Source organism: Solanum stenotomum, chromosome 5, assembly GCF_019186545.1.
Source record: "Solanum stenotomum isolate F172 chromosome 5, ASM1918654v1, whole genome shotgun sequence".
NCBI lineage: Eukaryota > Viridiplantae > Streptophyta > Magnoliopsida > Solanales > Solanaceae > Solanum > Solanum stenotomum.
The window spans coordinates 43,625,550-43,638,466 of record NC_064286.1 but is presented as its reverse complement, the minus strand read 5'-3'; the positions used below and the strand labels follow the sequence as shown (position 1 = coordinate 43,638,466).

The window sequence follows — 12,917 nt, the reverse complement described above, 5'->3', positions numbered from 1 at the left end:
CCTGAAAGGTATATATTAAACCAAAATATGAAAAAACATTTGCGGAAACTTGTATACGTAACTGAATAAAGTAGAGAAATTGCAATTTGATAACCATTTCAAATACAATAAAAGAAACGATCTAAGGTATAATATAAACACACTCATTTTATAAATTAATCAATCACTAATTTATTATTTTAATTTATCTTAATAAATTAATTTTTTTTAAACAAATCTTAGCGAAACTTTCTTCTTTATTCAACTCACGGCCATGGCGCAAAATAACAGTTGTCGTAAGAGACCTAATATACTTATCACCGGAACTCCAGACACAAGGAAGACGACTACAACGGCTACCCTGGCGGTGGTGATCGAGCTCCACCACATCAACATCGGCGATTTCGCTAATGAGGAAAACTTGACGAACGACTGGGATGACACATTCGATTGCTACTACATCAACGAAGACCTAGTAAGTCTTTATAGATTTCTTAATTTAATTTTTTTTACCAATTACCCTATTTTTGTTCAAGTTTTAAACTTTTGTGGTCCCTAATCCAGACGATGCTCTAAATGATTGTTAAGGAAGTTTTAGATTTTGTGGAAAAAGAAACATTCAATATAATAGATGATTCAAGGATTAGATAGCATAATTAATTTGAATTTTGTTTAAGTTGTGATCTTCAAAGTACAACATATTAGTATCGAAATAAAATGGAACTGAATTGAGTCAATGTATATATTATATTCATATATATATATACCCAAATAAGGAAATAATGAAATGAGGGGGAAAATAGTGAAATTAGGGCTTTAAGTCGTGTATGTGGAGGTGGGGTTGGCGTGCACATGTGGAGTCCATGTGGCATTTTAGCACACAAATGGATGTTTTTGTTAAACAGAAGGGCAAGTATGGTCCAATAGTTAGACAGGAAGGGCATTTTTGAGCCGAAATATAGTTTAGGGTATATTTAAACTATTTCGAATAGTTTAAGGGTAGTTTTGACCTTTTTCCGTAGTCGTTTATGTGGATGTGGGGTCTGTTTGGCGTGCACACGTGACATCCATGTGGCATTTAACACACACATGGATACTTCCGTTAACTAGATGGGTATGAGTGGCCCAATAGTTTGACGGAAAGGGTATTTTTGAGCTAAAATATAGTTTAAAAGCATATTTAAGCTATTTCAGATAGTTTAAGGATAATTTTGACCTTTTTCCGTTTTTAGATTAAATTATTGACTAAAGGGTCAATTTTTAAAATTAAACAATTAACTTTGGACATTTTTGTTCGACATACTTGAAGACAGTTTTTTAACCTTTTCCTTAAACCAATGAAGGCCAGCTCCACTTGAGATTCTCCGGCGGCGTTTATCAACTGAAGCACTTTGCTCCGTTTCGTTTTGCTTGTGAGCAGTTGCAAAGGGAGCAAAGCCTATCTGCTCCAATTCGATTTCGCAAGCAGGGTTTTCTCCAGATTGAACTGGTTAATTGTCAATTTTATCAAAGTTTTTATGTGCAAACCAATCAGTACTTCTTGAAGGATTGTAATGCCATTATGAATGGTGTTTTTCATATGTGAATGTTTTTTTTTAATTTACAGAAGGAGGGTTACCTCAATACTGAAGTGGGGTACTTTTCAGTTTTATTAAAGGTTGGATTTTTAGAGGATGATACAGTAGGCAAAGACCTATGACGGACAAGTACAATGTTGAAGCTGCAGAAATTCTTGCGAACGAGGCACTGGTAATTGTTTCTTGTTCTTGTTGAGTTAACTTATGAGTTGTTGTGAGTTTAGTTTAATTAACGCAATGAATTAGGTTTAGGGAGGGGTTTTATGGGTTCTTATTACATTTTGGTGTGTTGTTTTGTATAGCGCTCGCCAATTTCGGAAGCAGTGCCTTTATATGAGCAGCTTCTATCGACGTTTCCCACAGCGGTGAGTTCCAAATCTGAGTACTTCTAGCTTGATTGAATTACAGTTTTCTGTACTAAGAAGACAGAACAAGAGAACTTTCTTGTAACAATCTGTTATTGTTATTTTTTTTTATCTTTGTCTGGGGTGGAGTTCAGTTGCTAGTTAGTTCATTGATGAAGAAAACAAAGCTAATCAACATTTGAGATTGACACAATTACTGATTAAAAGGGAAAAAATAGAGAGGAAGAAGATGAAATAAGAAAGCTAACTTAGCCCTACTTCACCTGTTCAAGCTATGGCCATGCTCATTCATTTAGTAAGGTGTCGAGACTGATCAGCTGGTTTCATGGCCATTAGTGCTCTTTGAAGCGAGAGTTAATACTTATAAATTTTTCAGTACATCTTGCTTGTCTTCAAGTGAAATATTTCTGCATTCCACATAAATGTTTCATTTGTTTTTCTGTCGCATAGAAGGCTGGATTTAATTCATCCTTATGGATCCAACGGGATACCTGGATGTATCTTGTTAAACTTCAGTCTCCTGTGTACTAGGATATCCTTACTGGAATATTTATTAAAATTGTCTCTAATTCACTGTTTATCGGTTATCCACATTGTCTGCTATTCATTTCTGTTGATATCCTTAATGTGTGACATTTATTATTAAGAAAAATGGTTTCTAACTCAACTGTTGGTGAAATTTGGACAGTTTTTTTTTGTTAGAATCCGAATCTTACAAGAGTTGTAGTAACCCCATATTTACCAAGTACTACCTACATCGATCCTATGTCTATAATGAGTCTAAAACATCAATAATAGAGACATGATCATTCAAAAGTAACTGAAATTACACCAAAAACACAGTAGCAAGATGCAATTGAGCTTAATCTATTGCATATTGTTTTCTATGCTCTCAAAACACCTTGAGTTCCTCTCCTTCCATATTGTCCACCAAATGCTTGCTGGGACTATCCTCCACCTGCCTCTATTCTTGGCCAACAACCCAGCTTTCCCCGTTTGTTAAGGCCTCTGTAATTTTCCAAGGCATGCTCCATTCTATTCCTCTGAGGATCCAAAACAATCTTCATAGTTGCCCTGTGATTCTACAATGTAGGAATAGATGATTCACAGTCTCTCTCTGCCTGCTCCCCACACAAGAAGCTCCTAGGGCTTAAAATTATCTGTCTTTTCATTAGGTTCTCTTGGGTAAGCACTTCCTCCTTTGCCAGAAGCCACACAAAGCATGCCACTTTATATGGTATTTTGGTTTTCCAAATGTTCTTCCATGACCAAATGTTTGGTTGCTGGCTGTGGTTCATTTTCCTATACGCTTTGCTCAGTGCTCACTTTGTATGTGCCTTTCTCATCTCTCTTCCACCATAGTTCATCTTCATCTGCTCCCAATCCACTGAGTTGCTCAATTTTGTTGATGAAATCTGCCAGTGTTGGTATTTCCCAATCAATTAATTGCCTTTTGAAATTGAATCCCCATTCCTCTGTCAATAATTCTGCCACTGATGGTGTAGTACTAATCAGATCTGGAAATAGCCTTTCTAAGTTGCCTTCGTCATGCCATTCATCTGTCCAGTACCTGGTTTTAGCCCCATTTTTCACCTTGATCTTGAAGAAGCACTTTATCTCATTCCAGAGATCTCTGATGGATCTCCATAAGTCAACTCCATAAGGAGTTGTAATTTCCTTAGTCATCCATATGTCTTCCTCCTCATACTGAGCTTCTATGACTCTCCCCCACAGTGTCTCTTTGTCATTGGCATAGTTCCATAGCCATTTCATTTTGAGTGCCTTACTTTGAGTATCCAGATTCTTTATCCCCAGACCCCCAAACTTCTTGTCAATTATCAGAGATTCCCATTTGACCAAGTGGTAGCTTTTCCTGTCTTTATTTCCTTGCCACAAAGACTCCTTCCTGATTCTGTCCATCCTACTAATGATTGTTGCTGGTATAGGGAACAGAGACATCATATAAGTTGGCAAGGAATCTAACACAGAGTTGATGAGGGTTAATCAACCCCCTAGTGATAAGTACTGTCTTTTCCACCTTGCCAATTTTCTTCTCACATTTTTTAACCACATTGTTCCAAATTTCATTAGACTTCGATCTTCCTCCTAAAGACATACTCGAGTACACTGTTGGCGGACTACCAATCTCTCCTCCCAGAATTGCATTTAGGGATTGCATGGTTGTGACTTCATTGATTGTATAAAGAAGCTCTTTCTCCAGTTGATGTGCAGTCCAGACATCCCTTCAAAGAGAACCAATATCACCCTCAAAATTTTTGTTGTTAGCTGTTTAGATAGCTTTTTTTGCCATTTTGGGAGCTGATATTTTCTTTCTTTTGTAATCTGTGCATCTGCTTGATGCTTTGTTAATAACATTCTTCTTACTTGATCAAAAAAAAAATGTCACCCTTATAATTTTGAGTTGTTCTTCACCTGCATCACCAAAAATGAGGGTATCATCTGCATACTGCAAATGAGTCACCTTCAGATTATCCCTTCTTTAGCCACATTGAAACCTCTCAACCACCCATTCATATTTGTTGTTTTGACCATACTGTTGAGACCTTCCATTGGTAATAAGACTAAGAATGGTGACAAAGGGTCATCTTGTCTTAGACCCTTTTGTTCCCTGAAGAACCCTATTGGTGAGCCATCGATAATAACTGAAAAACTCACCATGGATATGCAAAATTTTACCCATTTTATCCACTTCTGTCCAAACCCCATCCTATTTAGCACTCCCAATAGATAGGCCCAATGGACATGGTCATAGGCTTTCTCTATGTCAAGTTTGTAAAGAATCCCTGGTTTTCCTTGCTTCTGTCTGGATCCCACTGCTTCATTAGCTACCAAAACTTTATCCATGATATGCCTTCCTTTAATAAAGACCATTTGTTGTGAGTCCACCAGTTTTCCCGTCACTTCTTTTAGCCTCTCTATGAGTACTTTAGAGAAGATTATGTATATACTATCTATCAAACTAATTGGCCTGAAATCCCTTAGCTCTTTGGCACCTTTCGTCTTTAGAATGAGTGTTATAAAGGTAGCATTGAAGCTCCTTTCAAACATGTCCTCATGAAAATTATGAAAAGCATTCATGATTCATATTTCATCACTTCCCAGCATTTGATAAAAGATCCCATGGTAAAACCATCAGGCCCTGGTGCCTTGTGTGTAGCGCACATCTTTAGACATCTCAACTCCTCTTCTTCCTCAAAATTTCCTTGCATACTCTCCTTTCCTCCGTTGCTAGAACTGGACAGTTTGGAAACTGGTAAGCAGGTCTCCAATGAACTGTTTCTGTATAAAGGCTTTGATAAAATTCCACTATCTCCCCTTCAATACTAGCATTCTCCTGAATTATTTCTCTTTGCACACAAAGTTGGTCTATATTGTTGTACCTTTTGTTAGCATTGGCTACTTTGTGAAAAAACTTAGTATTCATGTCTCCCTCCTTTAGCTATAGTGCCCTTGATCTTTGCCTCCAAGAAATTTCTTCTTTCTTAATCAAATCTTCATACTCAAGCAACAATTCACTTTTGTTTGTTGTCTCTTCGTCTGAAAGCATTCTTATCCCTACAACTGTCTCTAAAGCAGCAAATTTCCATAGCAAAGTGTTCCACCGTGACCCAAGATTCCCCTGCTCACTCTTACTCCATTCTTTGAGTTTGTTCTTTAAAGCTTTCATTTTACAGGCCAGAATGTAATTAGGTCTTCTGTCTTCCTTCATAGCTGAAGGTATTCCACCAACCTTTGATTCTGTCTATAAAGCCCTCAGTACCCAACCACCAGTTTTCAAATTTAAAGTTGCTTTTTTTTCTTTCCCAAGATCCCCCTTGTAGAGCAATAGGAGTGTGATCAGAATTGATCCTTTGCTAGGGAATCTGTTTTGTTTTATTAAAACTATGATCCCAAACTGCAGAGATTAACATCCTATCAATTCTTGAAGCAACTTCATGGAGGTCCCCCTTGAACCATGTGTATTTTGCATCTTCTAATTGCAAGTCAGTGAGATTCATATCGTCAATAAAGTCTGAGAACGTCTTCATCCCTTTTGTTCTTTTGGTGCAGTTTCTGCATACATTAATAAATTTGGACAGTTTTTTTTAATGAGAAGGTAACAATAAATTTGGACAGTTTTTGAACAAGCTCCAGCGCCATAATTAGGATTAACTTAGAATCATAAGAAGATATGTAGAATGCTTGGTAGGTTCTCTTAATTTCCCAATATTACTCTTGCAGTTTGCTAGGTCAATGACCATTTGATAATGAATGCTGAAGATTTGGGATTACCTTAAGAACCACATGAAGATTAAGAACTATATCGGTACACACCACATACATTAGGAATCAGTTTTTGGTAATTTACACTATAAACTAGGATGAAAATATTTCACTCAATATAAAGCATGTGAGTTAACTGACTCACCTATTCCGATTTGAGAGTGAAAAAAGTGTACTTGTACTCTAAGAACTGGAGGTGGAAAATTATATTTAGGTAGTGCGGTGGTGTTAGAATGTTAAACAACTCGTATGAGGTCCAACTATTGCCTTCATGTAGTGTTTTTTTCTCACGTTCTGTATCTATCTGTAGGAGAAGGTACAGGATATCCTTGCTCAGGCTTTAATGAAGAATATAGACTAATCGACTGTCTCAGTTTTTTTTTTAAAACTGGTCAAAATTTCATATGTTTTTTTTAATTATAAATAGAAAAAATAGTTTGTGACAGTTGAATAATTTTTTAAGTGAAAGTTGAAGATCATAAAGCCTCTCCATTACACTTTCTCTCCCTCGACTCTCGCAGTTTTCCTTACATGTTAGTTGATGAACTGAGTTTCTTTTTTGGTAACTGCACAGCTATTTGCAGCATCTTGGTGCCTTCTGATGAAATAAAACTTCGCTTTAACTGATAAAAAATATTGTTCAGGCTTTAAGTTCTCGAATTTGCATATTCATGTGAAGTTGATTTTCCTCCAAAGTGCTCTAGAAAGAAAATATGCTATGCGAAATCTATGATTAGGAAGATGTTTTTTGGGGCCTTGAAGACACCTTCCCTCGCTGATGTTATATTTACTTTTATCTAGGCAAAATACTGGAAGCAATATGTTGAGGCACACATGGCGGTAAATAATGATGATGCGACAAAACAAATATTTAGTCGCTGCCTGTTAAACTGTCTACAGATTCCACTTTGGTATGTTTATTTTGATGATATTTTCTTGATTTGGATTTGTTTTTGTTGTCCATGTTTCTTCTCGTCAGTGGATCTTTTCTAGCTCTCACATTTTGGTGTGGGATGGGGTTGACACCTTGGAGTTTCTGGGATGTTCAACCCTTTGCATATTCATGTCACTTGGAATGGATTGGAAGTAACATTAATGATTTTGATGGTGCGGAAAAACTGCTTTGGAGGTTTAAAAGCAGTTTGTTCTTGTTTTTTATTGCTGAAGTTCTAAAAATTATTCCAACCTATACTGATTGTTTTGTACTTTTCTCCTTACCAAGAAAAGCACGGACTACAATGTCGAAATGTTTGCATATTTATGTGTTTTTGTTACTTGATGCTTCACATTTTGAGTTGAAGATCCCGTTGTTTATTTACCATGAAGAGATCATTAGATCTTTCAATCTGTTTGATTTTCAAGTCTCCTTTTTCACACTTGGGGGATCACTATTTGGACGCATACTTCTTACTGGAACCCGTCTTCATCAAGTTGTGCTTTTGCCTTGAGATGTGTTATGCTCCCCTATTTTCTCTCCACTTGTTATATGCCTTCAACGAAAACAATTCAACTCTCCCAACTCCCTACCTCCATCCATGTGCTCTGATTAGCATGTGCTGTACGTCACTTGTAAAACAATTCAACCACCCCTGCAAAAATCCCACAAGATTCAAGCAAATTGATGAAAACTCCAACAACCCTCATAGACACATGAAATGGCGAAAGAAAATTAAAGGATAAATGGGATAAGACACTCAGACAAGTAATGAATCAAAATCAAATAACGAAATTTACTCATTGAAATTATTAGCTAATAATCTTAATTGAAGATTGTCAAGAAAGAAGGGAAAAATTAAGTAACTAGTGCAAATTAGAGAACAAGTGAACAACTGGTAGAAGGAGTTGATACCAACTAAATTAACATTCAAGTACAAGATATAAGGGAGAGAGAATTTGAACCCATACTAGAAAGCAAGATCCTCTTTTTAGAAGAGGTAGGTTAGATTTTCTCTGAAGATAAATTTTCATCAAAAGTTTAACACTAAAGGCTATGGGCTAAGCCCAATCACAAACTAAAGAAGATCCTATGGCCCTGTTTGACCATTAGATTTTTCACCTTTTTCTGGATTTCTTTATCACTTTATTTGAAAATCAACATTTGGCCATGGAAATTCCAAATACAATTTGAAGTTGTATTTGGAATTTGGAGAACACCCAAAACCTTGTATTCACTTCTTTCACTTTCATTATAATTTCCTTTTTCAAAATTTACCCTGATTTTTTTTATCGTTTTAACAATGACCATATTTAAATTACATTTCATGTTTTTAGGAAAAGTAAATTCAAACGACCAAATATTATTTGCAAAAATTATAACCAAACATAAGTCCAACTTCAAAAATTCCAATTATAAGTGAAAAAATATTAGTAATGGATAGCTTGTATATATGATCTAATCTATAATATATGTGACTATTTATTTGAGATATTACTCTTTTAGAGAAGGTCCAACTTCAAAAATTCCAATTAAAGTGAAAAAATATTAGTAATGGATAGCTTGTATATATGATCTAATCTATAATATATGTGACTATTTATTTGAGATATTACTCTTTTAGAGAAGCAGATTTGATTGTATGTTCCTTCTCAAAAAAAAAGTCAAGTTGGGTGTCTTTGCTAGTTTTAAGAAATTGGAGGCATAAACCATATTTAAAAGAAGTTCAGTCAAATTCTAAATATTTTTTGCAAGTATGGCCAAACACAACTCCAACTCCAACTTCCAAATTTTCAAATGAAGTGATTTTTTTTTTTTTGGTTTTCATGGTCAAACGCGCACTAAATAACTAGGTAAGGCTTGTGGCCCAATTGGGGTGACCATGTGAGCTGCAAGTGATTTGGTCACAAGAATATGCTTGCGGAAGTCCAAATGCTAGTACTTAGTCAATATCTTGGTAAAACACGGTCAACTTTGATCAACCTTGGCTCAATCTTGGTCAACTCTTCGTATATGTCCTTTGGTCTTAAAAGTGTAAGCCCATGAGTATGTTGTCGTCACCTTGGAGCTACATCTCAGTCTTGAATTCCTCCTAAACCTTAGTCCACATGATCTTTGGTAAGGTCCATAAATTTGATTGAGACACTGGACGATTAATTGGAAAGTTAGGCCCAACACTCAGGTCTACGCCTTTGTTCTTTTTCCTTAACCTGCCTATGATTGCTGAATTTTGCAATTCATTCAGGGAATCGCAGACCTTGAAACTTATTTGAGAAAGTTCTGTATCTCTTTAACTTGATAAAATCCAACTTGTTTTATGAATAACGCCAACTCTCTTGAATTAGAGGTTTACAATAGCAAGAGTCCTAATAAATTAGAAATTACGTCCTATAAAATTAAAATAATAAGAATCCTAATCCACTCAGAGAAGTTCTATTCAACTAACAAAATGATTCAGAAAATATTAATCATTATTTGTCCTATTAATTCTCATATATGTAATATTTTTTCTTGACAAACGCATCAATGACTAGAATTTCCCAATTACCATGATTAAGACTGATCAGAGCACAAAACAAGAGGTGGGAAGAACACGTCCTTCTTGAACCGGTGGAAGAGTAGCTGGTACTTCACTCTTGAATGGCTTAAGAAGTGACACATGAAATACATCATGAAGCTTGCAACTTGCAGCTAGACTTAGCTGGCAAGCAACAGATCTGATGCGCTTCAAGACCACACCTTATGATAGACACGACTAGCTAGAGTTTTTTGGCAATATGGGTGTACACTAACCAGACATAAGATCCCGAAGAATTGGTGAGTGACTGCTTGACTTCTGCTCGAACTTCCTCAAATATCAAAGCTTCTGGCTGAGAGACAACAAATAACATATTTCAGCCTCTTCTCGGCGTGATAATGCATCTGCAGTAGTACTCAATCTCTTGACCTTGTATTCCACCCGAAAATCAAACCCCATCAACTTGCTAAGCCAATATTGTTGAGTAGAAGTAGTAAGATGTTGATCTAACAAGTATTTTAGGCTGTAGTGATCCTTTCGAATCAGAAAGGCTCGACCCAAGAGATAAGGCCTTGAATATGAACTTCCTTTGTCAAGCCTATCAATTCACAGTATACGCCGGAAGTTTCAAGCGTCGTTCAACTAGTTTATGACTAAAAAAAGCAATTGGATGTCCTTGTTGTAGAAGGATTGCCCCTATTACAACACCTGAAGCATCATACTCGACAACAAATTTTTCTTCAAAGTTTGGTAACTGTAACACTGGGCAACAACTAATGCCTTTTTAAGAGCTTCAAAAGAAGCAAGTGCATCATCCTTCAACTTAAAAAGAATTTTGCTTAGCATACTTGTTAAGGGAGTAACAATCAGACCGTAATTCTGGATGAGTTTACGGTAATATCCCGTCAATCCTAAGAATCCACGCAACGTTGTTGATTGCAGTTGAGGCTAGTCTACCACGGCTTCAGTTTTGCTAACATCAGTGGACACACCCATGTTTGAGACTATGTGACCTAGGTAAGCTGCTTGATTTCTGCCGAAGGAACATTTGGATTTTTTAAAATAAAGACAATGAACTTGCAATCAACTCAAAGATGATTCGCATGCGTGACAAATGAGCTTTCCAACTCTTGCTATACACAAGGATGTCATCAAAAAATACAAGTACAAATTGACGTAGGTACTTTCGGAATACCTCATTCATCAGTGCTTGAAAGGTAGAACGAGCATTATTCAATCCAAATTGCATGACAAGGAGCTTGAAATGACCATGATATGTTCTGAAAGCCGTTTTCTCTAACATCCGTAGATTCCATGCAGACTTGATGATAGCCAGAGTGAAGATCAAGCTTGGTGAAAAATTGTGTCCTATGCAATTCTTCAAGTAATTCCTCCACTATATGAATGAAATTTGTATTTTGCTGGTTTGGCATTTAGCTCTCTATAATCCATGCAAAAGCGACATGTTTCATCATGTTTCCAAACTAGCAGTACATGTGATGAGGATGGAGAATGACTGGGTCGAATAATGCCTTGCTGAAGCATTTGATCACAGTTTCTCAATCTCATCTTTCTGAAAATGAGGGTAGCGATAAGGCTGAACTATCACCGAATCAATTCCTAATAGTAAGCATATACTATGGTTGTAGGAATGCAATAGAGGCAGACCTACAGGTTCTTGGAATAGGTCATTGAATTCAACTAACACCTTCTTGAGCTCACATTGCTTAGAGTCTTGTAAAAGATGTAGGTATGGCTCATATAGTAGTTGTTGTCCATGTAAAATGATATGCTTCCCCTTTACAGGTCAATAATGTAAAATCCCACAAAATAGGCCCCCAGTGTTTGCAACCACTTGTTACCTAAGACAATATAAAAAACATCCAAAGGAATCACATATAAATCAACACGGAAGGACTGGTTAATTACACAAAATTGCACTACTATGCGAATGCCCAAACTAGAAATCTTCTCACCATTTCCACTGATACATCAAGATATCTTTTATGTTGGATAGGCTGGCAAGTCTAAACGTTGGGCTGTCGTGTAGCTAATAAAATCGTGTGTACTACCCGAAACCATTAAGATAAGGAACAACTTCTTATCAATCACAACTTGCAACTACATAATATTTGCATATTGTTTTCCTGTGATAGCATGGACTGAGATGGCGGTCTCTCCACTATCTGTTGGTGTCGGGTACATCTTCAAATTCCCCATCCTCTATCGGGTACATCTTCAAATTCCCCATCCTCTATTTCCAGCCAAAATAACTTTTTGCACTGATGGCCTTAAACATAAGGATTCTGACAGTTGAAGCACAAACCCTTTTGCACGTTGGGCAACCATCTCTGTGCGAGTCAACTTTTTCATAAAATGATTAGAAGCAGTTACCTTAGCACTTGGAGTTGCTACTGTAGCGACAACCCTTGCACTAATGTTTAAAGTTGAACTATAGCCCCTTTATATGTTAAAAGAAATTTGTATCGTCTTTTCAAATGCTCTCACCAGACTCATTGCTTGTACTAGATTGGATGGATTGTGCAATTCAACATTGAGACGAATCAAATCAACTAATCTTGTCGTAAACATATCTACTTGTTGGTCTATATACATACAAATGAAGTACGAGCCAACATCTTTTGGAAGTTTATCTGATAATCTTAAACAGATTTAGTTTATTTTAAGTTGATCAATTCTCCTAATGGGTTGCTTTTCATTAGTGGACCAAAACGAAGAGTACAATATTCTTTGAAGACACCCCATGTTAAATTGGGTTCCTCTTGTTCCAGTTGATAAACCCACTTTTCAGCCTCCCCTACCATGTGAAAAGCAGCTAAACCTACTTATTCTTGGTTGATTCTATGCGGGTTAACGAAGCATTTCTCACAAAGGTGAAGCCAAATAAGAGGATCTTCACTTCCATCATATGTAGGTAAGTCTAATTAAGTGTATCCAAGAACGATACCTCTTCCTCCGTTGTTGTCATTAATTTCTTCCTCCTAGATGCACATCTAGTCGTTCACCTGTCTTGCTAGTTCGTTGGGCAGAAGCAACACTGTTGTCTCCAACTCCAACTTCCTTCGCATGTGCTCTAGTGCAGATTAAGGTTTCAATTTGTTGCAATAGATGTTGGAATTTTGGACTATCCTTGCTTCTGAAGCTCCGCTACTTTTGCTTCAGTTTGAGTGTGGGCTTTCTGTAACAAGCTTCACAACTTTGCTTCTATAGTATTTTCGTCCACGATGACATGCTCTTCT

General features: G+C 36.6%; 2 protein-coding genes across 4 annotated transcripts in view; both read left to right on the top strand.

The window, feature by feature from the left end:
* The first annotated feature begins 253 nt into the window (after nt 1–253).
* LOC125864021 (uncharacterized) lies at nt 254–1,564 on the top strand. Its single transcript, XM_049543973.1, has 2 exons — nt 254–454; nt 1,400–1,564. The coding sequence occupies exons 1-2, from the start codon at nt 254–256 to the stop codon at nt 1,562–1,564; spliced, it is 366 nt and encodes a 121-aa protein (XP_049399930.1).
* The window catches only part of LOC125864784 (cleavage stimulation factor subunit 77), a 44,474-nt gene continuing 32,856 nt past the window's right edge, over nt 1,300–12,917 (top strand). Inside the window, exons 1-4 of one of the 3 annotated variants that reach the window (XM_049544847.1) lie at nt 1,300–1,468; nt 1,626–1,728; nt 1,859–1,921; nt 7,007–7,116. In XM_049544847.1, coding sequence (XP_049400804.1) covers nt 1,675–1,728; nt 1,859–1,921; nt 7,007–7,116 — 227 coding nt within the window. In that variant the 5' untranslated portion in view covers nt 1,300–1,468; nt 1,626–1,674. Of the gene's footprint in view, nt 1,469–1,530; nt 1,548–1,585; nt 1,729–1,858; nt 1,922–7,006; nt 7,117–12,917 lie in introns of those variants that run through there. The other 2 variants (XM_049544846.1, XM_049544848.1) reach the window with 2 other exon arrangements.

What these genes read in the sequence shown, in the direction of transcription:
- LOC125864021 (XM_049543973.1), top strand. Translation starts at nt 254, where the DNA reads ATGGCGCAAAATAACAGTTGTCGTAAGAGACCTAATATACTTATCACC. An exon ending in ACTACATCAACGAAGACCTA is followed by an intron (nt 455 to 1,399) that starts GTAAGTCTTTAT and finishes GCTTGTGAGCAG; the next exon opens with TTGCAAAGGGAGCAAAGCCT.